The following is a 25,046-nucleotide window of genomic DNA, read 5'->3' on the forward strand; positions in this document are numbered from 1 at the left end:
TTGTTATAGTAATAACTAGTACATATTAGCATGTAAAAGTAAAAAGTTGAGGCTGTAATATCCTATTCTACTGCACTGAAAAGAATTGGAATTCAGTTCTTTTTTTTCCATTTTCCCCCTATAGTTTTTCCTTTCCCCTTTCCTTCCCCCATTTCCCCATTATTTTCATTTTCTTTTCTATTTTATATCCTAATAAACTTAATAAAAATGTAAATGTCAAGAAAAAAGAAGGAAGAAGTTCATATAAGAAGGGAAAGAAGCAGGGGAAAAATCCACCCATTAAACTTAGCATACTTAAAGTCTGAAATAAACTACTATGCTTTAGCGCATTTGTAAATTTCTACCAATCCCACAGTGGATGCTTCATCCTACAATTTGAGAATTGATTAAAATATTTACCATTTGGGAAGAGGAAACTCTGAACAGCTTTTCAGATGTTTTTGAACTAGAATTTTAACTTCAATATTAAACTAAAGTCAGGGTAGAAACATTTGGCAAAATTTCAAGCACACTATGATTTATAATGAAACAGAATCATATTTGAAAGTCTAAAAACAAATGATTCACCAAGTTAGTACTTGCACTTTAACAACCAGTTGACTTTGTAACTCAGTAATGGAGTCCAGCCTATGTACTATAATGGTTCAGTTATTAAACTCAAATTGGAGACATTCAAGTTTAAATCCAACTTCAGGCATGGATATTCACTGAACTAATCTTTTTCAGTCTGTTTCTTTGTCAGCCAAACATACTTTGCAGGATTCTTAAGGTAAAATGAAAGATCATAAGAATATGATTCTTGATCTACTAGATTCTCACCCTGATGATAACAATGATAATGCCTTTAGTTTCAAAGTATTTTTTAGAAAGTATGCCTAAATGGAGAGGTGATTTTTGGAGAATTAAGATATTTGATGGAACCAATTTCAGGAGTTTTGGAATGCTGATCTGTCATTCAGTAACTTACAGAGCAGACTTACAGTTTTACACTTAAATGTCTCATAATATTCAGTAACATTTATTCTAAAAATAATAATAACATTATACAGGTACACTCATGTAGTCACATGTCACAATAGCTGTTAAAAGAAGCATCTTGCTTAATGATCCCGCCATCCCTGTTCTCCCCTATGAATCATTAAAGAAATGTGGTAGTCATTATGTGCATCATTTTGGTGCCTCAAGGGTTGAGAAGGCTCTTGGAGCCCTAGTACAGGCTAGCCCACCAGTGGTGGGATTCAAATTTTTTTACTACCAGTTCTGTGGGCGTGACTTGGTGGACATGGCCTGGCTTGGTGGGCGTACTGTAAAAACTCCATTCCCACCCCACTCCAGGGGAAGGATACTGTAAAATCCCCATTCCCTACCCACTCCAGGGGAAGGTTTCTGCAGAATCCCCATTTCCTCCGATCAGCTGGGACTCGGGAGGCAGAGAATAGATTGGGGTGGGGCCAGTAAGGTGGTATTTATTGGTTCTCTGAACTACTAAAAATTTACAATACCGGTTCTCCAGAACTAGTCAGAACCTGCTGAAAAGCACCTCTGTAGCCGACCTATCCTGACCTTCTCCCTACCTCCTGAGATACCTTGTGCTATGCTTTCTGCCCCTTGGGTCCCCACAGGAATTTTCCCACTCCCACTGGGTCCCTCAAGCATTATCGCATGAGTTCATGAATTTTTGGGAAAGAGCTAGCAGTCAGCTGGGCTTATAGTAAAGTTGTTTAAGATATGCCATACATCTTGTGCAGAAGGTTATTGTGATGCATATCTTGCTTGCTGTGGTGCAATGCAATACTATTTTAATTTTCCGTAATGCTTTGGAAAATTGTAAAAATGTAAATGAAAGAACCTCATAGTTGCTATTCATCATTGCATAGATATTGCAGTATGCTAATACTATCTGTATCTGTGGTGAATACAGCATTCTATCATGCTTTTATTTTATACCAGCCAATGACTCTGCTGAATACTATATCTATTGTTAAACACATCGTGAAAGAAACTGATCTGAGAAGTTTGACTAATCTCTATAAGATTCAGTCTAATACCTCATTTCACTGTAACTGTAAAATCTATAAATCTATGACTAATATATTTTCTAGTTATATTAATTGATTTCATATACTACATTAATGCAAATGCCTTATATCCCTATCAGAGTTTAAACATATTCTTAGTAAAACATATTCAAAAAACTTTTTGCCTTCTAATGATTATGCAATTTGATGTAAAGAATAGAATAGAATAGAATAGAATAGAATAGAATAGAATAGAATAGAATAGAATAGAATAGAATAGAATAGAATAGAATTTTTTATTGGCCAAGTGTGATTGGACACACAAGGAATTTGTCTTGGTGCATATGCTCTCGGAGTACATAAAAGAAAAGATATGTTCATCAAGGTACAATATTTACAACACAAATGGGGGTCCATATATCAATATAAATCATAAGGATTACCAGCAACAAAGTTACAGTCATACAGTCATAAGTGGAAAGAGATTGGTGATGTGAACGATGAGAAGATTAATAGTAGTGCAGATTTAGTAATTAGTTTGACAGTGTTGAGGGAATTATTTGTTTAGCAGAGTGATGGCCTTCGGGAAAAAACTGTTCCTATGCCTAGTTGTTCTGGTGTGCCGTGCTCTATAGCGTCATTTTGAGGGTAGGAGTTGAAACAGTTTAAGTCCAGGATGTGAGGGATCTGTAAATATTTTCAAATATAAAGTTCGCCTGTTTCTCCAGAAATGATACAGTAATATGATATTTCTAGGTTATCTAGTGGTATGTTGAAAGGAAACAAATCATAGAATTGCAAATCCTGAAAACAAATTATCAATATTGCCTGTCTTTCAGGAAACCTGAAGTTTTGCCTTCTGATTCTTAATCAGCCTTTGAACAAAGACCATTTTTATCATTTGTGGAATAAAGGTAAGTATTAATGTATGGATTCTTCTTTATCTTTGCTGTCTGGATTTATGGATAAATTTTCAAATTATGGGAAATCAGAAATCAAAGTCATTGACAAATACTAAAAGAATTTTAGCACAGATATAGCAATAGAATTTGTCTATTTACAGTAGCAAATAAAATAAAATCACAGTAAATCAAAAGCAATAATGGATTGATGCACAAGCTATCAGGAGCTAACAGGATGAAGTCAGATATTTGGGCATTTTACACTTTTGACAAGATTAATCATGGAAAAGTTAAAATTTAATAAGTAAAGAATATATCTGAAGATTGAGAAAATTGTTAGAAACAAAATAGAACAGTAGAAATGCCATCAAAGACATGGGCAATACCTGTGATACAATAAATTCATGCAATTTTTAATTGGACACAAGCTGTACTCAATAGTTTGAACCAAAAAAACCAAGAAAACTGATAACTATTTAGTATTCATTACATTCTTGTAAAGTGTTGTGAAAATGTTCAGTTAATTGCAAAAGGCTACACTTCTTGGATCTGCACATATAAAATACTGATAATTCTTGGGAAGATTTTGATGCTTATGAAGGCCAATATTAGCTGAAGAACTGGTATCTGTGTCTTTATGATGTTGTGAACAGATAATAATAGACAACGCGATAAAGAATGAAGAAGCTAAAGTGCTTTGGAACTTAAGAATTCAAACAGACAGGCACCTTCCATATAATATCCCAGATTTAAGAATTGTTGCTAAGAAAGGCCAAAAAGAAGTCTGTATAGTGGAGATTGCAATACCTAGAGACAGCAAATAAAAGCGAAAGAACTGGAGAAAACCACAACATACAAAGTCTTGCAAACAGAAGTAGAAAGTCTGTGAATATGCCAGTCTAAACATCTGGATGACTGCAATCAACCATAATAATAAATTTGTATTTGAAAATAAGTATGTCAGGAAAAAAGATGGAATTTTCTTTGCTATCAAGTAGCTTGCTATACTGAGCAATGTTTTGGTATAGAATAGTTAACTTTTAGTCACAGAAAATAAATCACTACAACTAACAGCTTTATGACTTCAGGTGAAAATAGTCAAGATAAATCTTTCTCTCTTTTTTTGCCAACAGCACTAGTTAACTGATGAAGCAAATTCTGAATTTTATGTGTCATTTCCCACTCAGCAATAAGGTAAATGCACTTATGTGGGAAAGACAATCTTAGGAATATTTGCTAATTAAGTTTGTAATAACCTTTGGTTCATCAATGTTGCCATTATATTTTTGGGAATATTTATTTCAGAAAGTTACCAAGAAAGTTGGCTGGTTTAATTAACATGTAAAAACCTGGTAACCTTTTATCATCAGCACTGGGAGTTATTCCCCCCCCCACTTCCTTCAATTGTGGATCTGTGGGATTTGAATAAGCACTACAGAACATGGTGCCCTTAGAGTTACATAAATCATGAGAGGTTTGAAGTTATTTCCATGGGAAAATCAATGCTGAGTATAAATTCTTACTTTCAAGGTTCTTACAGCATCTGTAAGATGAGCTGAAAACCTAATTCCAACACTCATTTATTGAGTTTTCAATAGCTAGGAAAATTGAAAGTGAGGCAAATTAGGATTTTGGTATGATTAGACCAATTAGGATTTTGGTATGATTAGACAACAATAACAAAAGCTAACTTGTTGCGAGATTCATTTATTAGAACAATTCATTTATCAAAACAATTTATAAAGGAGATATAATATATATAAAACCTGAAGAAGCTAAAGTGCTTTTATTAAGCTGAAGCATGTACATTTGCCTTAAGAAGATGTCCTGTGGAATTAAAAAAAACTGCATAAACTGAACTGTAAAAGTGTTTGTCATGAACTGTCTACTTCAAATTTTATTTTAGCTATAAATTGATTAGGTTACAGCAGACGTTACCATGTAACCTTCTTGGTATGAGGGTTGAAAGGACTATTAAGAAACTGAGTGTAGACAGGCTGGTTACATTAATGATGCATCTTTTGATGGGATAGACGGGGGAAAAAGAGTTAAAATTTAAACTTGTTGCTGCATCTTCCTTCCTTCCTTCCTTCCTTCCTTCCTTCCTTCCTTCCTTCCTTCCTTCCTTCCTTCCTTCCTTCCTTCCTTCCTTCCTTCCTTTCCCATCTGGTTTTCTATTATACCTATATTGTCAAATCTTTCCCTGCTAGCCTTTGAACCAAGAGTCATCCAGGTACTGTGAAGTTCCTACTTTAAAAGAAATAAAGAACTTAAACAGTATTTCTTGCTGTCATTTTACTTGCTTGGAATTACTTCATGCTAGGACACTATGAACATTGAAATAGTACTTAAATATTTTCTTTCAATATTGTTCAGATATTGTTGCTTAACATCCCTAGATCAGCCCCAGGAGCCACTTGTCAGAATGGGGGTATCTAAATTTAGCTTTGGCTAGGACCCTTGGAACATGAGATTGAGTTTCATCATTATTAGAAGGCATAAATGTTGCTTTCTCTGTCATCTTTACCATTTGTAATATAAAACTCATGATGCTACTTGTATTCTGTTTATAAATACCTGGCTTCTATTATATGATATTGTGGCATTTAATATTCATTGAGAGATAAAACTCATAACAGGTTAACATTAATATAGTGGCATAAATACCATAATAATAACTATTATATCTTTAAGTGTTGCAAATTACATTACTACGGAATCGGTTTTTTTCTAAAATTGGACCTTAGGGGATAGTAATATTTTTTAATCTTGCATCAAATCAGACTGGTATTCCGGAAAACAGGAATTAAACATCTGGTCTAGGAGGTCCTGGAAGAAATCTCTGTCATTGTGTAACATTGCATTTGTAATAGACCTTAGTCTCACGTACTCCACCGGAGAGAATATGAGAATTTAAATCTGATATTTCTGGAAGATTCCCAACTTCCCCATAATATTTCAAGCTTATAAAGACCAGCAGCCTAGTTCATCATTTAATAATTGAAGTTTTTTCACATATTAGCATCCATTTTATGAAAGATTTCCCCAAAGATGTTTAATAGAACAGGTAAGTATGGTTCAGTCCAATTTATCAAAGTTATTACATAGCATGAGTTTTCTACTCATTCTCAATGACCTCTCAGGCAAGGGAAATTTTAAAACAGAGTTCTAGATATCAGTGCTCAAACTGGCGTAGAATTACTGGCTTAAAACAATTTTTTAAGTTGGTTGTTTAAAAACAAAACAATTTTCCAATCTGAAAAATGCCTATCAATGAATCTCTCACAATTTTTAAGAAGGGCCTTCTCTAGAGCAGCATTTGAGTTGTTGGATTCCTTGGCCAAATCTGGGCGATTCCACCCCTTACCATATCATGAGAGGGCTTGCTTATGTGCTACCGCAGCCATTGAAAATATTGCTCACCTGTTGTTTGATTTGAATAAATGCCTCCCTTAGGCTTAGATGCTTATCATCCTATTGGAAAGAACAGCCCAATGGGAACCGAATTACAGATTATTTTATTTCCTTCTAGGTTCTAGTGTATATTTTGTAAACAGAACTGCTAAGATTTTAATTAAGGCTGCTCAATCTGATGCATCAAACAAATTAGGATATCCTACAAAGAAGAGTCATTTATCTGATTGCTGAGTCATTGTATTATCACATATGTATTTTATCACTGTATTACTTTCCATCTAGTTTATCCTGGAATCAATTTTATTTTTCTTTAATCATTTTGATAAAGTCATAAAACCAATTTATAAATAAAGTGTTCTATTTTCTACTTCCTAAGGACAATGTAATTTATGTATTTATGAATGAACATGGGATATCTGGCAAAGAGATACTACCTAGGGAATAGTCATATAAGAGACAGTATAGCCTACAGGTGCAAAATGGGCAGGGCAAGAGGTTTGGCCTTTATAAGTGATGGTAATGATGGGGGAGTTCTATTTCAGTTTTTGTTTCAGTCATGCAAGGTTTTGTTAATTTAGCTTTACATAACCTATAATTAGTTGTGTGTCCACCAGAAAGTAAGGAACAGATCTGCATCAGATTATACTACTACTATTACTACTACTTTGTAGGGTTGTGTTTCTAGTTGGAATATCTGGTAAGACGTTTATCGGTGGTTCTCCTCCTATTTCTCCGATCGGTCGCAGACGGTGTTGACGGGGGGGCAGAGGTCGGCCCCGAGACGCCTCACTTGTGGGGTGCCTCAGGGGTTGATTCTCTCGCCCCTCTTGTTCAACATCTATATGAAGCCGCTGGGTGAGATCATCAGTGGTTTCGGTGTGAGGTACCAGCTGTACGCTGACGACACTCAGCTGTACTTTTCCACACCGGACCACCCCAACGAAGCTATCGAGGTGTTGTCCCGGTGTCTGGAAGCCATACGGGTCTGGATGGGGAGAAACAGGCTCAAGCTCAATCCCTCCAAGACGGAGTGGCTATGGATGCCGGCATCCCGGTACAGTCAGCTGCAGCCTCGGCTGACTGTTGGGGGCGAGTCATTGGCCCCAATGGAGAGGGTATGCAACTTGGGTGTTCTCCTGGATGGACAGCTGTCTTTTGAAGACCACTTGACGGCCGTCTCCAGGAGAGCCTTTCACCAGGTCCGCCTGGTTCGCCAGTTGCGTTCCTTTCTGGACCGGGATGCCTTATGCACGGTCACTCATGCTCTCGTGACATCTCGCCTGGACTACTGCAATGCTCTCTACATGGGGCTCCCCTTGAGGAGCACCGGAGACTCCAGGTAGTTCAGAATGCGGCTGCGCGGGTGATAGAGGGAGCCCCTCGTGGCTCCCATGTAACACCTCTCCTGCGCAGACTGCACTGGCTGCCTGTGGTTTTCCGGGTGTGCTTCAAGGTTTTGGTAATGATCTTCAAAGCGCTCCATGGCATAGGTCTGGGTTATTTACGGGACCGTCTACTGCCACCGAATGCCTCCCACCGGCCCGTGCGCTCTCACAGGGAGGGACTCCTCAGGGTGCCGTCGGCCAGGCAGTGCCGACTGGCGATGCCCAGGGGAAGGGCCTTTTCTGTGGGGGCTCCCACCCTCTGGAACGAGCTTCCCCCAGGACTTCGTCAACTTCCTGACCTTCGCACCTTCCGCTGCGAGCTCAAGACACATCTATTCATTTGTGCAGGACTGGACTAGATTTTTTAAAATTTTAAATGTCTAAATTTTAGATTTGGTTTTAAATTTGGTTTTATTGTTTATATGTCTATTTTAAATTTTGGCCTATATAATAAGTTTTTTAGATGAACGTTTTTACTTTGTATATTTATGTGTTTTTATATGGCTGTACACCGCCCTGAGTCCCTAGGGAGATAGGGCGGTATAAAAGTATGAATAAATAAATAAATAAATTGCAAGGCATTGACAGCATGTTTTCAAGCTCTTAGGTTATTTTTTTAATTTAAACTTGACTTTTTCAAAGGATAAATAATATGAAATGGAATTTGGCTCAGTATTGGGGTGAAATTCACTTAACCTTCCCTACTGGTTCTCAAATGTCCGTATGCTATACGCGTGCTCGCTTTGCTCGCTCACGCCATCGTCCACACATGCGCAAAGCCTTCTGTGCGTGCACAGAGGCTTAAAATGTTGCAAAAAAGCAACATCCGCGCGGGTGGGCAGAGATTCCTGCAGCTGCAGCTACTGGTGGCCGAATAGAACCAGCTGAATTTCACCCATGCTCAGTATTCATATGATTCTAACTCAAAATATTTAAGATAGTTAAAAAGATAGTTAATTAGTGTCTGATGGATCTTAATACAATACAAGAGCAGTAAGTGTATTGTTAGCTCCTTATTAAGATTTTGGAGGATTGTTTTATATTTCATAAAGTTCTCTGCAAGCGAGAACATAAGAAATAACAAAGCTCTATTAGGCAAAGTGTTTTGATCAGGAACACTGCATTCAGATCATCCCTATTTTAATTAAGTATTACTTATGCACTGGGATTTTATTAGTAAAATCCACACAAATCTTTTAACATTTCAGAGATGGGATATGCTGAATTCCTGGAAAAGAAACGTTGTTTGCATAAATAATAAGAGATTAGTCTTCTGTGTTATTTTAAAATGAAGAGAAATGAATAATTAATATTTCAATACGATTCTTTGAGGTTCTGACCTTAAGTTTTTAATAACTGAACAATTGCAGTAGAGAATTGCTTTGAAGTACTTGAGAAAAAAACTTGATGGATCATGGTAGCAAAGGCAGGAATTTAAAAAAAGAAAACTATTATGATTCCTTTTAACATTTAACTAGGATACCAATCCCATTAGAGACTTGTCTTTCCAAAAATAAGTTTTGCTCTCTATATATGTTTAATAGTTGCATATATTCTATTAGCATTAAACGATATATTAAAAAAATATGGCTCTTGTCACTCAAACAATTGTTTTCACAAAAATACTGAGAACTATCACTAGTAAAATGAAGGTTGAGAGTAAGTGTAGATCAAAGTTTTAAATAACTTATTGTCCTTAGTCTTTGAAGCTCCAGTTCTAAAATGGAATTGTCACGATTAAATAGCAGCTTTACATTCTGAAATAAAAAAAAACTCTTAAAGAAGAACATTATAAAACTAGATGCAAGCTGATATTCTGCCCTTACTCTGTGGGCTCTTAAAGCTAACTAATCTTCCATTAAGTTTAAAATAATAATTTGTCTATGAATACACTCCCATTCTTTCCTCTGCCATTTTGGAACTGTTATTTTCATTGCACTTTCATCAACTTTCTACTTAAAATAAGATACTCCGCTTTCAAACTGAATATATAATATTATAATATTTACGTAATGCAACTGCATTGGGTCAGATTGTTGCAACTAACTACATTAACCATTTCACTGTCCAAATATGATAGTGTTTAGGTCATATTTCACTTTGATTGATACATATGGTTTTCAAAGTTATTTGTTTCCTTTTGTTCTGATTCTACAAGACTTTAATGAACATACTTATGGTGAGTCTTCTTACAATACTTCTTACAATCTTGATAAGTTATGCTGGCACAGAAATTCTCCATGTCATTGGTGTTATTCCTCTTGTGAAATTTTTCAGGTTTCATGAATCTTGCATGAGTTTCACTATTCAGATCCAGTTTCTAGTATTTCCAGTATTGTATATCTCATTTCTATTACTCCTTTAACAACTTTTTGAATGGCTTCAGTCTGTAGTCAAAATGTAATATAATGATGCATTGTTTCCTCCCCCTATGAATATTGAAAGATCCTCTTTGTGTTATTTATATGGCTGTGTTTACACACATCTATGTCTATCTGTTTTGCACTTGTTAATTTATTCTTGTCTTTAAGAAAAACTGAAAATATCAAAGTTTGTATTGTTGCTAATTATGTACTGATAGTTTTATTTGCATCTTTAATAATCCTGTTTAAATAAATGGATTGCTATTTTATAGACATCTTAATATGTCTGGCAGGAATATTGCTGGCAGGAATAGCCAATACTCTAGAAGATAGGCTCAAGATATAGAAAGATCTTGACAGACTAGAACATTGGGCGCTATCTAACAAAATGAAATTCAACAGTGAAAAAAGTAAGGTTCTACATTTAGGCCAAAAAACCCCCAAAATGCACAGGTACCGGATATGCTCAATAGTAGTAACGGTGAGAGGGATCTTGGAGTCCTATAGTGGACGACCATTTAGATATGAGCCAGCAGTGTGCAGCAGCTGCCAAAAAAGCCAACACAGTTCTGGGCTGCATAAACAGAGGGATAGAATCAAGATCACATGAAGTGTTAATACCACTTTATAATGCCTTGATAAGGCCACACTTGGAATATTGCATTCAGTTTTGGTCGCCACAATGTAAAAAAGATGTTGAGACTCTAAAAAGAGTGCAGAGAAGAGCAACAAAGATGATTAGGGGACTGGAGGCTAAAACATATGAAGAACAGTTGCAAGAACTCGGTATGCCTAGTTTAATGAAAAGAAGGACTAGGGGAGACATGATAGCAGTGTTCCAATATCTCAGGGGTTGCCACAAAGAAGAGGGAGTCAAACTATTCTCCAAAGCACCTGAGGGTAGAACAAAAAGCAATGGGTGGAAACTAATCAAGGAGAGATGCAACTTAGAACTAAGGTGAAATTTCCTGACAGAACAATTAATCAGTAGAACAACTTGCCTGCAGAAGTTGTAAATGCTCCAACACTGGGAAATTTTAAGAAAATGTTGGATAACCATTTGTCTGAAATGGGGTAGGGTTTCCTGCTGGGCAGGGGGTTGGACTAGAAGACCTCCAAGGTCCCTTCCAACTCTGTTGTTGTTGTTGTTGTTGTTGTTGTTATTAGATAACTTTATTGTCATTTTTGTATTGCAAGCATACTGACCCACATTAAAAATGAAATTCTGTTGTCTGCTCTTAAGAGAAAGTGTATATCTACCCAAACACATACACATACACATGTTATGTATATAGATAAATATATACTTGCACCATACGTACATATATACATACGTGTGTGTGTGTGTGTGTGTGTGTGTGTGTGTGTTTGTGTGTCCCAGACAATACTGCGACTTTGCTCAAGCATTATGAGCTATGATCTGGATGAAAGGAAGTGAATTATCAATGATCTTTTCTGCCATTCTTACCACTCTCTGCACTACCTTCCTGTCTGAAGCAGTAATGCTTCCAAACCAGACAGTTATGCAATATGGGTTTGATTCTTCTCAATTTTTTGCCAGTTAATATGCGTGTGCTTTTTCTCAACACATTTCTTGTAACTCTGTTGACTATTTGCAACAAAATGTTTCATGGTTCGGTGACCATGTCCCAATATCTTAGTAATTTCAAGAGTGCTGCATCCCTCTGAAAGACTTTGTACAATTTTTGACTTTTCAGAGTCAGTTAAATCTCTTTTTTTGGCCCATTTTGCCTGAGGCAAAAAGTTGCCTAATGATTATGTACACTTTCATATAGGGTGTTGATCAGGGGTGAAATCCAGCAGGTTCTGGAGAACTGGTAGCGGAAATTTTGAGCAGTTCAGAGAACTGGCAAATACCACCTCTGGCTGGCCCCAGAGTGGGGTGGGAATGGAGATTTTGCAATATCCTTCCCCCAGGAATGGGGAGGGAATGCGGATTTTGCAGTATCCTTCCCCTGGAGTGGGGAGGGAATAGAGATTTTGCAATATTCTTCCCCCAGGAATGGGGAAGAAATGGGGATTTTGCAGTATCCTTCCCCTGCCATGCCCACCAAGCCATGCCCACCAAGCCACACCACGCCCACCAAGCCATACCCACAGAACCGGTAGTAAAAAAATTGGATTTCACCACTGGTGTTGATCTCCTTAGCCCACATCCTCCCTCATTACATAAATACATATCACCTGATATGCTTATATCCACTAAGCATTCAGGTTTATACAGCTTGGAGGTGGAAAATATGCATAAAATGATGATAAATACTCACTTGCTTAATAATTGTGCGCACAGTGCATATGCAGTGCATTATAGTGACATTAAAGTATGATTGTTGTGCTAAATGGATCTAACAAAAGGGCAAAATTCTTTGTAGAAACTGAATTACTGTATAGCGAAAAATGCAGGATCCAATCTGGGTCGGTCACTGGGACCAGAGATTTAGTCTTTCGGCCTTTTGAGCTCATGCTGGAGTCCATCTCTGTATCAGAGTGTGTACTATGGGCTGTTCTGTGCATGGTATTTATATAGTGCCTGTTGTGTAGCTTTTTAGATGTTGATTGGGGTCTTGATGGCTGGCTATTAAGTTATTGGCTGTTTTTTACCTGTGCTGCCAAGCCCTTGCCTCTTAAGTACTTTGTTAAGTCCTCGCGGCTACGTCCTGTCTGCCCCAGCAAAGCCGATTAGCCGCGTGCTGATTGGTGGAGGCGCAAGCAACAGGGAAGAGCGGGAACCAGGAAGAGCCGTCATTGGCTTCCCATTTTGACAGCTACTTTTATATAGCTGTCAACTGCGCGCCTCGCCTCAGAAGCGTTCTAACGAGTTGTTGAAAGGTTAGCGTTGTCTCTGTTCTGTTAATGGCCAATAAAGTTGGAGTTTAAGGCAGCCTCGCCTCTGTCCTTATTGGGCCGGTCTCGGATCTAACACTGGCGACGAAGGTGGGATTATCCCGACATTAAATCCGAGCTACAGACAGAGCAAAATACCTCACGACTTGAACAGCTATGGCCGGTGCGTTGCCAACCTTTCCACCGTTCGTCCCTTCCTCCGAGAAGTGGGACGAGTATATCGAGAGGTTCGAATGTTTCCTCCACGCCAATGACCTCACGGATCTGTCCGGCGCGAGGAAACGGGGCTATTTCCTAAGCTCATGCGGCAGCGAAGTGTTTAGTACCGCGCGAGCTCTCGCCGCCCCACAGCTAGTGTTTGAGTTGACTTGGGAAGCACTAGTGGAAAAATTGAAAAATCACTATGCTCCCGCCCCGTCCCGAATTGCCCGCCGACACGCGTTCCGGCATTGTGTACAGAAGGAAGGGCAAACGATTAACGCATACATGGCTTCCTTGAGATCGGCCGCCCTCCACTGCGAGTTTCGAGATTTTCTGGATGACATGTTGCTAGACCAGTTGGTCTGTGGCGTCCGGGACGTGAGACTCCAACGCGCCTCCTGGCGCGAAAAGATGTCGACCTTTCCACAGCCCTATCTGAGGCCAGAGCTGCGGAATTGGCCGATGATTCGCCGCAGAGCCCCAGCGACACCAAAGGGGATCCCTACCGGGCGATCGCCCCCTGGGCGTCCACCACGAAGATGTTACTCAAGGGAGCTCGTCGGAAGAAGAAGCAGACGTCCGCCGCCTAAATCTACGGCCAAGGCGACGAGGGGACGTCCCCGACAAGCACCTGCCAAACCCATGTTTGGGGTGTGGAGGAGACCACGCGAGAGGCGACTGTAAATTCAAAGCAGCTGTATGTCGCCGCTGCGGGAAACGAGGACACCTAGCGTGAGTGTGCAGGGCAGCCCTGCCATCCAGCGACGATGCCCCGGAGCGACCCAAGTCACAAAAGCCAATCCGGAAGCCGATGGCACGTCAACGGGCCTGTTTCACCGCCTCCGAGTCTACTGACGAAGTCGTCAGCTTTGCCGCCTCCACTGCACCAACCAACAAAATACACTTGACGGTGCGGCTCGAAGGGGCACCGTGTGACATGGAGGTGGACACCGGCTCGTCGCGCTCCCTCATCGCCTGGTCCACCCTGAAACGTCTCGCTCCACGCTTGGAAAAGAGAACTCTCAAGCCCTGTGAAGTGTCATTGCGAGACTATCAGGGGAAAATGATCCCAACCCTGGGCATGGGCAGATTCAGGGTGGCATACAAGAAATTCGAGGGCACCTTACCCCTGATCGTTGTCAGAAGCGACCTGCCAACCCTCCTAGGGCTGGACTGGTTCGCTGCCCTCGGCCTAAATGTGGCAGGGGTCCATACCACACTCCTTGATGTGACGTCAGCATTGGCCAGCGACCGCTGACGCCAAGACGCCTGGGTAAATATAATGGAACCCCAGTGTCCCTTCAGCTTGACCCCAGGTGCAGCCAGTTCGATTGAAGCCGAGAAGGGTCCCTTAGCACTCCGACCGAGTAGATGCACAACTGGATAAATTGATAGCCCAGGGCATTTTGGTTCCCATTGATCATGCTAAGTGGAAACCCCATTGTAATCCCCTGAAGCGGACGGATCCATACGGATCTGTGCGGACTACAAGGGGACGATTAATAAAGCACTCCAAGCCAACCCGTACCCTGTCCCAGTGGTGCAACACTTGCTCCACTCCCTGGGACAGGGCCGAGTTTTTGCAAAGTTAGACTTGGCACAGGCCTATCAACAGCTTCCGGTGGATGAGGAGACGGCCATCGCGCAGACAATCGTCACCCACCGGGGAGCTTTCAAGTGTACACGACTCCAATTCGGAGTCAGTGTGGCACCAGGGATATTCCAGGGACTCATGGAGCGGTTGCTCTATGGCCTCCCCGGCGTTATTCCTTACTTTGATGACGTTCTGGTGTCAGGGAAGGATCTCCCAGAACTAGTCACCAAGGTAAAAGCTGTGTTAGGCCGATTCCAGGCGGGTTGAAGCTACGGAGGGACAAATGCCGGATCGGAGTGCCCCAAGTTGAATTCTTAGGGTTCCTTGTGGATGCTCATGGCATTCGCCAGCCCCTCAAGGTCGAAGCAATCCAAATGCCCCACGCCCACTTCTAAGGCCGAGCTCCAAGCGTTCTTAGGCCTCCTAAATTTCTACGCTATATTCCTTCCCCACAAAGCGACGGTGGCCGAGCCACTCCATCGCCTCCTAGACGCAGGCACACCTTGGAGTTGGTCTAAAGCCGCAGCAGCTTCCTTCGAAGCTGTCAAACGGCTCATAACATCTTCCGCTGTCCTGGTGCAATACAATGAAAAGCTCCCCCTAACGCTCACTTGCGACGCCTCCCCATTTGGGGTTGGGGCTGTTCTCAGCCACCTATTCCCAAATGGAGTGGAGGCACCCATAGCGTTTATCACAAGATTCTCTCCAGCTGAACGAAACTATAGTCAGCTGGATAGAGAGGCTCTTGCAATTGTCGCAGGAATCAAAAGATTCCACGACTATCTATACGGTCGATTTTTTTCCCTGATCACTGACCATAAGCCCCTATTAGGGTTACTGGCCAGTGACCGCGCAACCCCGCAAATATTGTCACCGCGCATGTCGCGGTGGGTAGAATTCCTGGCGGCATATTCATACCAACTGAGGCACAAGCCAGGCAGCGCCATAGGGCACGCAGACGCCCTCAGCCGCTGCCCCCTCCCAGCAACGGTCATCGACCCGGCCCCAGCCCTGCCAGTGCTTCTGATAGAGGAGTCTACCTCCCCCATCTCCGCACTGGATGTCTCCCGTCAGTCTGCCAAGGACCCGGTACTGGTGCAGGTCCTCGACTGGGCCCGCAGGGGCTGGCCACAAGGAGCTGTGGGGCCCGAGTTTCTACCATATACCCGCAGACAAGGGGAACTGTCAGTGCATAAGGGGTGCCTACTCTGGGGGAGCAGAGTGGTGGTCCCTCCGGCTCTACGCTCTCAGGTGTTAGAATGCCTACACATGGCCCACCCTGGCATAGGGAGAATGAAGGCTCTAGGTCGTAGCTATGTCTGGTGGCGGCTAGACCACGACATAGAAAATTGGGTTGGACGCTGCCAGCAATGCCAGGGCTCCAGGGCTGTAGCCCCTGCTGCGCCGGTCCGGGATTGGGAGATGCCCCGGGGACCGTGGGCAAGGATCCATTTAGATCTCGCCGGTCCTTTTCTAGGAAAAACGTTTTTGGTGGTGGTGGACGCGTATTCTAAGTGGGTTGAAATATTCCTACTGCAATCCACCACCACAGACACTATAGTCCGGATCCTAGGCAGGTTGTTTGCAACGTTCGGTCTCCCAGACGTGTTGGTCACGGATAATGGGCCTCAATTCTCCTCAGCGTCGTTCCTGCACTTTCTAGCGGTCCACGGGGTGCGGCATGCCCCCACGGCCCCTTACCACCCGGCGGCGAATGGAATGGCTGAACGGGCCGTAAGATCAGCCAAGGAGGCTTTAGGCCGTCTAGGCACCTCCAACTGGCAACAGAATGTAAATAGGTATTTGATGGCCCAACATACCACCCCGTGCCAGGTCACCAAGATGAGCCCGGCAGAGTTGCTAATGGGGCGCCGGTTGAGAACTGTGCTTGACCGGTTGCACCCCACCTACATGCCGGAGAAGCTCCAAGAGCCCAATATAAGGGCCCGAGCGTTCAGTCTGGGGGATCCTATATTTGCGCAGAATTATGGGGAAGATGAAAAGTGGTTACCAGGGCACATCATTACATTGACTGGACCATACTCTTATAGGGTCCAGCTCACAGACGGACGAGTGTGGCGGCGGCACATCAACCAATTAAGACGCAGAACAACCGAGGAGGTGGGCCAACAACGACAACAAATTCAGCCGCCCACTCAGGCTGAGGCCACCACTCAAATCGAGCCACCAATCGAGCAGGCCTCGCCGATAATAAGGCCGCTCGATCCCCAGAACTTCCCGGCAAACCGGCCATCGACACATTCCCGGGCGTTCTCGGCTGACGTACCTGCTCGTCCATTGGGTCCAACATCGGAAGGCCCGGCTCCTCCTACGCCGACATCCGCGCCAACGATCCTTCAGAGCTGGTCCCCAGCTCCTCCCTCGACTACTCCGCCTCCAGGACTGAGGCGTTCAGGGCGGAGCCGACGCCGGCCAGCGTATCTGGCCGACTACGCATGCGCGATCCGGGGGTTGAGGGGTGTTAAGTCCTCGCGGCTACGTCCTGTCTGCCCCAGCAAAGCCGATTAGCCGCGTGCTGATTGGTGGAGGCGCAAGCAACAGGGAAGAGCGGGAACCAGGAAGAGCCGTCATTGGCTTCCCATTTTGACAGCTACTTTTATATAGCTGTCAACTGCGCGCCTCGCCTCAGAAGCGTTCTAACGAGTTGTTGAAAGGTTAGCGTTGTCTCTGTTCTGTTAATGGCCAATAAAGTTGGAGTTTAAGGCAGCCTCGCCTCTGTCCTTATTGGGCCGGTCTCGGATCTAACATACTTGATAAGCTGGATGATAAATTGGCACTCCTGTTGACTGAGAGACCTGTTTCCCAGGCTTTCCTGTCTGTTTTGGGGCCTGCTTGTCCAATAATTGAATGTGTGTCCTTGTTCATTTAAAATCTTGCCTTTGTTTTGTTGCTTAATTTATTTCTTGATTCGGTATATTTCAAGACCAAAAAGCTGTAGGTTTTACGGGACCCATATTTATTGATTTGCCATCTTTAAATGGTGGCAAATCACCCCGGTTAGGGTGACAAGTCTGGCAACAGCCATCCTGGCCTAGTTATCCTGATACAGGCCTTTCATGCTCACTTCCCTGCCCAGTAACAGATGGCCCTGTCTTCTCACACCTTGCAGATCACTCCTGCAACTTTCCTGCATGCAGCTCCAACCACCACCCTGCTCCACTTTGTCTCGCTCTGTACCTTACCTGCATGCTGGCCTGTTTGCAAATCTGTTTAACATCCTTGATTAATCCTCACTTCATCCTAGTTTAATAATAACAATGGAGAGTTCCATGTTTATCACTGCTGAGTAATTTGGTCACATGAATTTGCATTTTATATTATATTGCTTAGCAACAGAAATTCCAGTCATAATTTCTTAGTCATTAACCAAGGATTACTTATGTTATTTATTTGTTTGTTCATTATCTTAGAAATAGGGTTCTTGGGTTGCCATTTTATTATAACAGTTATTTATGCTTTGGGCCATGCTTTTTTTTTTGCCAAAGTTTTTTATTTATTGAGATGTATTAAGAATTATTCCATAGAATAAAAGACAAATCAAAGAAAAAACAGAAAACTGCAAGAAATAAAAAATAAAGAAATTAAAGTTAACCAATATATAACTGACTTCTGATCTTGTTTCAAAAGATAATTACATTGTCCTTCCTCCCACTTATCTGTTATACAGGCCCCTTCATCTCATTTCATCTCACAAAGATGATTAGGGGACTGGAGACTAAAACATATGAAGAACGGTTGCAGGAACTTGGTATGTCTAATTTAATAAAAAGAAGGACTAGGGGAGACATGATAGCAGTGTTCCAATATCTCAGGGGTTGCCACAAAGAAGAAGGAGTCAAACTATTCTCCAAAGCACCTGAGGGTAGAGCAAGAAGCAATGGGTGGAAGCTGATCAAGGAAAGAAGCAACTTAGAACTAAGGAGAAATTTCCTGAAACAACAATTAATAAGTGGAACGACTTGCCTGCAGACATTGTGGATGCTCCAACATTGGAAATTTTTAAGAAAATGTTGGATAGCCATCTGTCTGAGATGGTGTAGGGTTTCCTGCCTGGGCAGGGGGTTGGACTAGAAGGTCTCCAAGGTCCCTTCCAACTCTGTTGTTATTATTATTATTATCATTTAATCCACATCTTTGTTAATCTTTAAATGCATCATTATGTCATTTCATTCTTCCTTCAGTAAAAAGAAAGAGTCATGACACACTCCGAATTTAATATAGATGCTGCCACGGGGAACCTAAAAAGGAAGAGAGAAAACATTTGCCTAAAACTCATGAAAACTATTTTCAACAAATTTTATTTTTATTTATGTTATTACTTTATAATATTTTATTTAATAAGAGCCAGTATAGTGTAGTGGTTAAGGCATCAAGCTAGAAATCAGGAGATGCTGCTTTCTAGTCCTGCCTTATTTATTTATTTTTAATTTGAATTTATATCCCGCCCTTCTCCGAAGACTCAGGCGGCTTACACTGTGTTAAGCAATAGTCTTCATCCATTTGTATATTATATACAAAGTCAACTTTTATTGCCCCCAACAATCTGGGTCCTCATTTTATCTACCTTATAAAGGATGGAAGGCTGAGTCAACCTTGGGCTTGGTGGGACTTGAACTTGCAGTAATTGCAAGCAGCTGTGTTAATAACAGACAGACTTAGTCTGCTGAGCCACCAGAGGCATGAAACCCCTTAGGTAACCTTGAACCATTCATTTTCTCTCAGCCCTAGGAAGGAGGCAGTGGCAAGCTACTTCTAAAAAGGCTTGCCAAGAAATTGCAGGGACTTCTCCTGGCAGTCTCTGAGAATTGCACAAGATTGAACAGAAGAAAAGAAAATCTTACTTGCAATGTTTCTGTCTTAAACATATTTCAATCTGAAAATAGCAAAGCTCCTCCTTGTTAATATATCTTAAATAAGTAAATTAGCTTGGAGTGACTTGTCTTTAGAGATTGCAGGGTGAGAACAGGGTGACTGGGTGAGACAAGATAATAACTTTGCATTTCTCTTCCTGAAGTACATCCAGATAATAGAAAGATGGGGCTTTCTCCCTCCCTCCCTCTCTCTGCTTTTAGTGTTTTCATTTACCAGTAACAGATTGTAAACCTGGCTTTCTAATGAAAATGCAGGCTTAAGATATGTAACTGGTATAATAGTATTGATAGTATAGTATTGATGAGAAAGTAGTTACCAAAAAAAAAAAAGCGCTCCAGCAGGAACAAAAAAAAAGAAAGGGCTTTCTTTGGGTTTCTTATATATTCTTTATATATTTTTCAAATTATTTTGGTCTGATTCAGGGTGAGAAGGAATAGTGCAAAGTTAATAGAGCGACATGGTCAAATTACAGCTATGATTAGATCTGAAAGTTATATTGTCATCTAGCCTAAAAACATTAGGCTATTGTGGACTATACAAATGACTAAATGTACATTAGGTTAAAATGCAGTTCCATTCTCTTAGTTTCCTTGACAATCACAAATTAATGCTGACTTGAATGGGACCACAGCTTTCCACACAGTGCTTCATAAGAATTCAGAATCACGTCTATTCACTCAGTCCCAGTGCCTTTAAATATTCAGCTAAATGCACTGAAGTCAGAAAAAATAGGATTCACAGTCTAAATCTACCCAGTTTGAGACCTCCCTATGTTTAGCTAAGTACTTGAACAGAATTAGTATCTTTGCAATCGTATGATCCTAGATCCACCATACACATTACGTATAGGCCTGTCAGGGCCTATATTAATGAAGCTTTAGCATTGTATTGCCTATCTTACCTTAGTAGACAGCAGCATATTTTATTTTTAAGATCATGTTGGGTTTGAATTAAAATATTCTAGTTGTTTTTTTGATGAGGTTGAAATAAAACCTGGCCTGTCTTTCATAGATTATTAAATGCAATTGAACAGATATATGGACCATATTTTCCATTTTATTACTCTTCTTTGCATACTAAGAGTCATAAAACTAACTTGCCTTTGGTATCTGTTTAACCTTGCATCAAATCTAGATGTGTTCTCATTAGTGCTGAGCTGTTATGGACAGAGGATGAACTTATATACTTCATTCTATGTATAAAGACATTAAGGATTCTAGTAGCAGACCGGATTCCAAAGGTACTGGCTTTGGAGCTGGCAGGAGAATATTTGCATTTAGAATATATTACTAAAAGGAGTGAACATTTCAAGATGCCATAGCAGAAATATGGACATAGCCATTCTAGTCACAGAATTTCAATGATCATGGCACATACTATGGTGTTTTGTGGAGGATTTAAATTACTTGCCTTATACTATGGTGTTTATTATTATTATTATTATTATTATTATTATTATTATTATTATTTATTATATTTGTATACCGCCCATCTCCCGAAAGACTCAGGGCGGTTCACAGTCAAAAAACAACAGAAAACATATAATACATATAAACAGCTAAAAGAATAGACAGTTAAATTCAATTGATGCCCTAAAACTTTTAAATACAAATTTAAAACCTCAATTAAACCCCTTTTTTAAAAATCCCAATTTAAAAACTACGTTCAAGCTAGTCCTGCTCTTCGAAACAGCAATGTCTTCAGCTCGCGGCGGAAGGACCTGAGATCGGGGAGTTGACGAAGCCCCAGAGGGAGCTCGTTCCAGAGGGTAGGGGCCCCCACAGAGAAGGCCCTCCCCCTAGAGGTCGCCAGCTGACATTGTTTAGCTGACGGTATCCGGAGGAGGCCCTCTCTGAGAGCGCACTGGTCGGTGAGAGGTTAATGGTGGCAGTAGGCGGTCCCGTAAATATCCCGGCCCTAGGCCATGGAGCGCTTTAAAGGTGATAACAAGTACCTTGAAGTGAACCCGGAAGACCACCGGTAGCCAGTGCAGACTACGCAGGAGGGGTGTTATACGGGAGCCACAAGGTGCTCCTTCTATCACCCGCGCAGCCGCATTCTGGACCAGTTGGAGTCTCCGGGTACCCTTCAAGGGGAGCCCCATGTAGAGAGCATTACAGTAGTCCAGGCGGGATGTAACAAGAGCATGAGCGACCGTGCATAAGGAAGCCCGATCCAGAAAGGGGCGTAACTGGCGTATCAGGCGAACCTGATGAAAAGCTCCCCTGGTGACAGCTATCATATGATCTTCTAAAGACAGCCGTGCATCCAGGAGGGCGCCCAGATTATGAGCCCTTTCCGTGGGGGCCAATAGTTCACCCCCAATGGTCAGTGATGGAATTAGCTGACTGTACTGGGCCGCTGGCATCCACAGCCACTCGGTCTTGGTGGGATTTAGTCTGAGTCTGTTCCTCCCCATCCAAACCCGTACGGCCCCCAGGCACTGGGACATCACTTCAACAGCCTCGTTGGGGTGGTTAGGGGTGGAAATATAGAGCTGGGTATCATCAGCGTATAGATGACAACTCACCCCAAAACCACGGATGATCTCACCCAGCGGCTTCATATAGATGTTGAACAGAAGAGGCGAGAGAACCGACCCTTGCGGCACCCCACATAAGAGGCGCCTTGGGGTCGATCTCTGTCCCCCCGTCAACACCGTCTGCGACCGGTCGGAGAGGTAGGAGGAGAACCACCGATGAACAGTGCCCCTCACTCCAAGTCCCTCGAGTCGGCGCAGCAGGATACCATGATCAATGGTATCAAAAGCCGCTGAGAGATCTAATAGGACCAAGACAGAGGAACAACCTCTGTCCCGAGCCCTCAAGAGATCATCAACTAGCGTGACCAAGGCTGTTTCCGTGCTGTGACCAGGCCGGAAACCGGACTGGAATGGATCAAGATAGACAGTTTCATCCAGGTACTGGGGCAACTGTCGTGCAACCACACTCTCAACAACCTTTGCCACAAAGCGAAGGTTGGAGACCAGACGATAATTTGCTAAACTAGCTTGGTCAAGGGAAGGCTTCTTGAGGAGGGGCCTCACCACCGCCTCTTTCAAGGCGGCAGGGAAAACACCCTCCATCAAAGAAGCGTTCACAATTTTCTGGAGCCAGCCTCGTGTCACCTCCCGGGTGGCCAAAACCAACCAGGAGGGACACTGGTCCAGTAAACATGTGGTCGCATTCAATCTCCCCATTAACCTGTCCATGTCTTCAGGAGCCACAGGATCAAACTCATCCCAGATAATAACATCAAGACTTGCCTCCTCCACCCCGTCTGGATCCACCCAGTCTGTATCCAACCCTTCCCGAATTTGAGCGATTTTATCAAACAGATATTGTCCAAATTCCTCAGCTCGACCCTTTAAGGGATCCTCTACCGCTCCCTGATGGAGAAGCGAGCGGGTCACCCTAAACAGGGCGGCTGGGCGGTTATCTGCTGATGCAATGAGGTTGGAAAAATACTCCCGTTTTGCCAGCCTCATCGCCACTAGATAGGTCTGAATTTGAGACCTAACTAGTGTCCGGTCAGATTCGGAGCGGCTGGCCCTCCAGATACTCTCTAGGCGTCTTTTCCGGCGCTTCATTTCCCTCAGCCCCTCGGAGTACCAAGGGGCTAAACGAGATCGGCACCGGGTCAGAGGCTGCAAAGGCACGACTCGATCTAGAGCGCCAGCCGCCGCCCGAACTCAGGCAGCGACCAGAGCTTCATCCGAGTCGTGGGCTAAATCCTCAGGGAAAAGCCCAAGCTCCATCTGGAACCCTTCAGGGTCCATCAGGCGCCTGGGATGGAACTAGCGAGTCGGTTCCGTCTCCTTGCGGTGGGGGTCAGCGGTTCGAAAGTCTAGCTGAAGGAGTGAATGATCTGACCATGACAAAGGTTTGATAACTAACTCCCCTAATTCCAGATCATTCAACCACTGTCCAGAGACAAAAATCAAATCCAGAGTGTTCCCCCCGATGTGAGTGGGGTTGTTCACTAACTGGGTCAGGTTCAAGGCCGTCATGGAAGCCATGAACTCCCGAGCTGATGTGGATGCTATCCCCACCGACGGCAAATTGAAATCCCCCATGACCATAAGCCTGGGGATCTCCACTGCCGTCCCGGCGACCACCTCCAACACCTCAGGCAGGGTTTCTCTCACGTAGCAAGGAACTAGGTACGTGATCAGTAAACCCACCTGAACCCCACGGCCCCACTTCACAAGGAGGGACTCACATCCGGTTATCTGTGGTACAGTGATCTCCCTCGGCTCAAGACTCTCGTTGATAATAACCGCCACTCCCCCACCCCTACCCTGGACCCTGGCCTGATGGAATGCACGAAAACCCGGTGGGCACATCTCTATCAGGGGAACCCCCCCTTCCGTGCCCAACCAGGTCTCTGAAATGCCAATCAGGTCCGCACCCCCCTCCTGTATAAGATCGGAGATGAGGGGGGCTTTATTTATAACGGACCTGGCATTGCATAACATCAGGCAAAGGTCCAGCTTCTGAGGATATGAAGGGACTTTGCAGTGTCCAAATATATTATGGGAGCAACAAGAGTTCTTTATTTACAAAAATACATTCAGGACATTCTCGAAAGCCATGGTAGTCTACAGTAGCCAAAAATCAGAGGAGTCTGGTAATGGTCAGAAAAGATGCTGTTAGTAGAACCAAGAATATATCTAATACAATGTAAGGTAAATGCTTTATCAAATTATCAAGTAGGGAAAAGTGTCACATTTTTCAACATTCCTATCTCCCAGTAGACACATCCCATTTTCACTAATAGTCTTATCTTCAATGGGAGTTAGGTGCCAAAAACAGCACTGTCACATTGAAAATCAGATTAAGCAAATTTCCACCCTTTAATATCCGGGCATTGGAGCCTGATACGAGCAAATTAAGGCTCTCTCCAACAAAATCAAAACAGTATCAAGACGTTATTTGGTTTCTTCCATTACAGGCAGTGATAGTGCATCTTGGCTTCTATGAAGCCATTTAAAACTAACCTGTTTCTCAGATACTTTGTGGCTCACAGGTATGCAGCTATAATACTCTTAAACCCTAGAGATTGTTTAGTTCAATTTTTATATACTATTGCTCATGTTCTATGTTGTATTCCAAACACATGTTGCTGAATTACGACTCATTCTGTCTGTCTGTCTGCCTGTGTTTGTTTATTAAATGTATTTCCCGCCCATCTTGTATTCAATGACTTATAATATAAAAACACTGAAAACCTCTATCCCACTCAGGAACATGCACACCACGGATGTACGGAGTCTTTATTAAGGCTGCTAAGCCTGAACTGGTATTCCCCAGCAATTCCCTGTGCTGGCACCAGCTCAACCCCAATGAGTTCCACAGGCTATTCAAATGAAGCCAACAGTAGCCCTCAAGGCAAAACCAAGTCGAGTC

The 25,046-nt window shown here is 42.6% G+C and overlaps 1 protein-coding gene across 9 annotated transcripts in view; it reads left to right on the top strand.

Moving 5' to 3' along the window:
- The window catches only part of TPK1 (thiamin pyrophosphokinase 1), a 465,917-nt gene that overhangs the window by 203,056 nt on the left and 237,815 nt on the right, over nucleotides 1-25,046 (top strand). For 6 of the 9 annotated variants that reach the window (XM_058179856.1, XM_058179855.1, XM_058179854.1 and 3 more), the window contains one exon: nucleotides 2,858-2,932. The exons of the other annotated variants lie outside the window; for them this stretch is intronic. In XM_058179856.1, the coding sequence (XP_058035839.1) occupies nucleotides 2,858-2,932 (75 nt within the window). The remainder of the gene's footprint in view (nucleotides 1-2,857; nucleotides 2,933-25,046) is intronic. 9 annotated transcript variants of the gene reach the window in all.

The sequence above is a fragment of the Ahaetulla prasina genome, chromosome 4, assembly GCF_028640845.1.
Source record: "Ahaetulla prasina isolate Xishuangbanna chromosome 4, ASM2864084v1, whole genome shotgun sequence".
In the NCBI taxonomy this organism is placed as follows: Eukaryota; Metazoa; Chordata; class Lepidosauria; order Squamata; family Colubridae; genus Ahaetulla; species Ahaetulla prasina.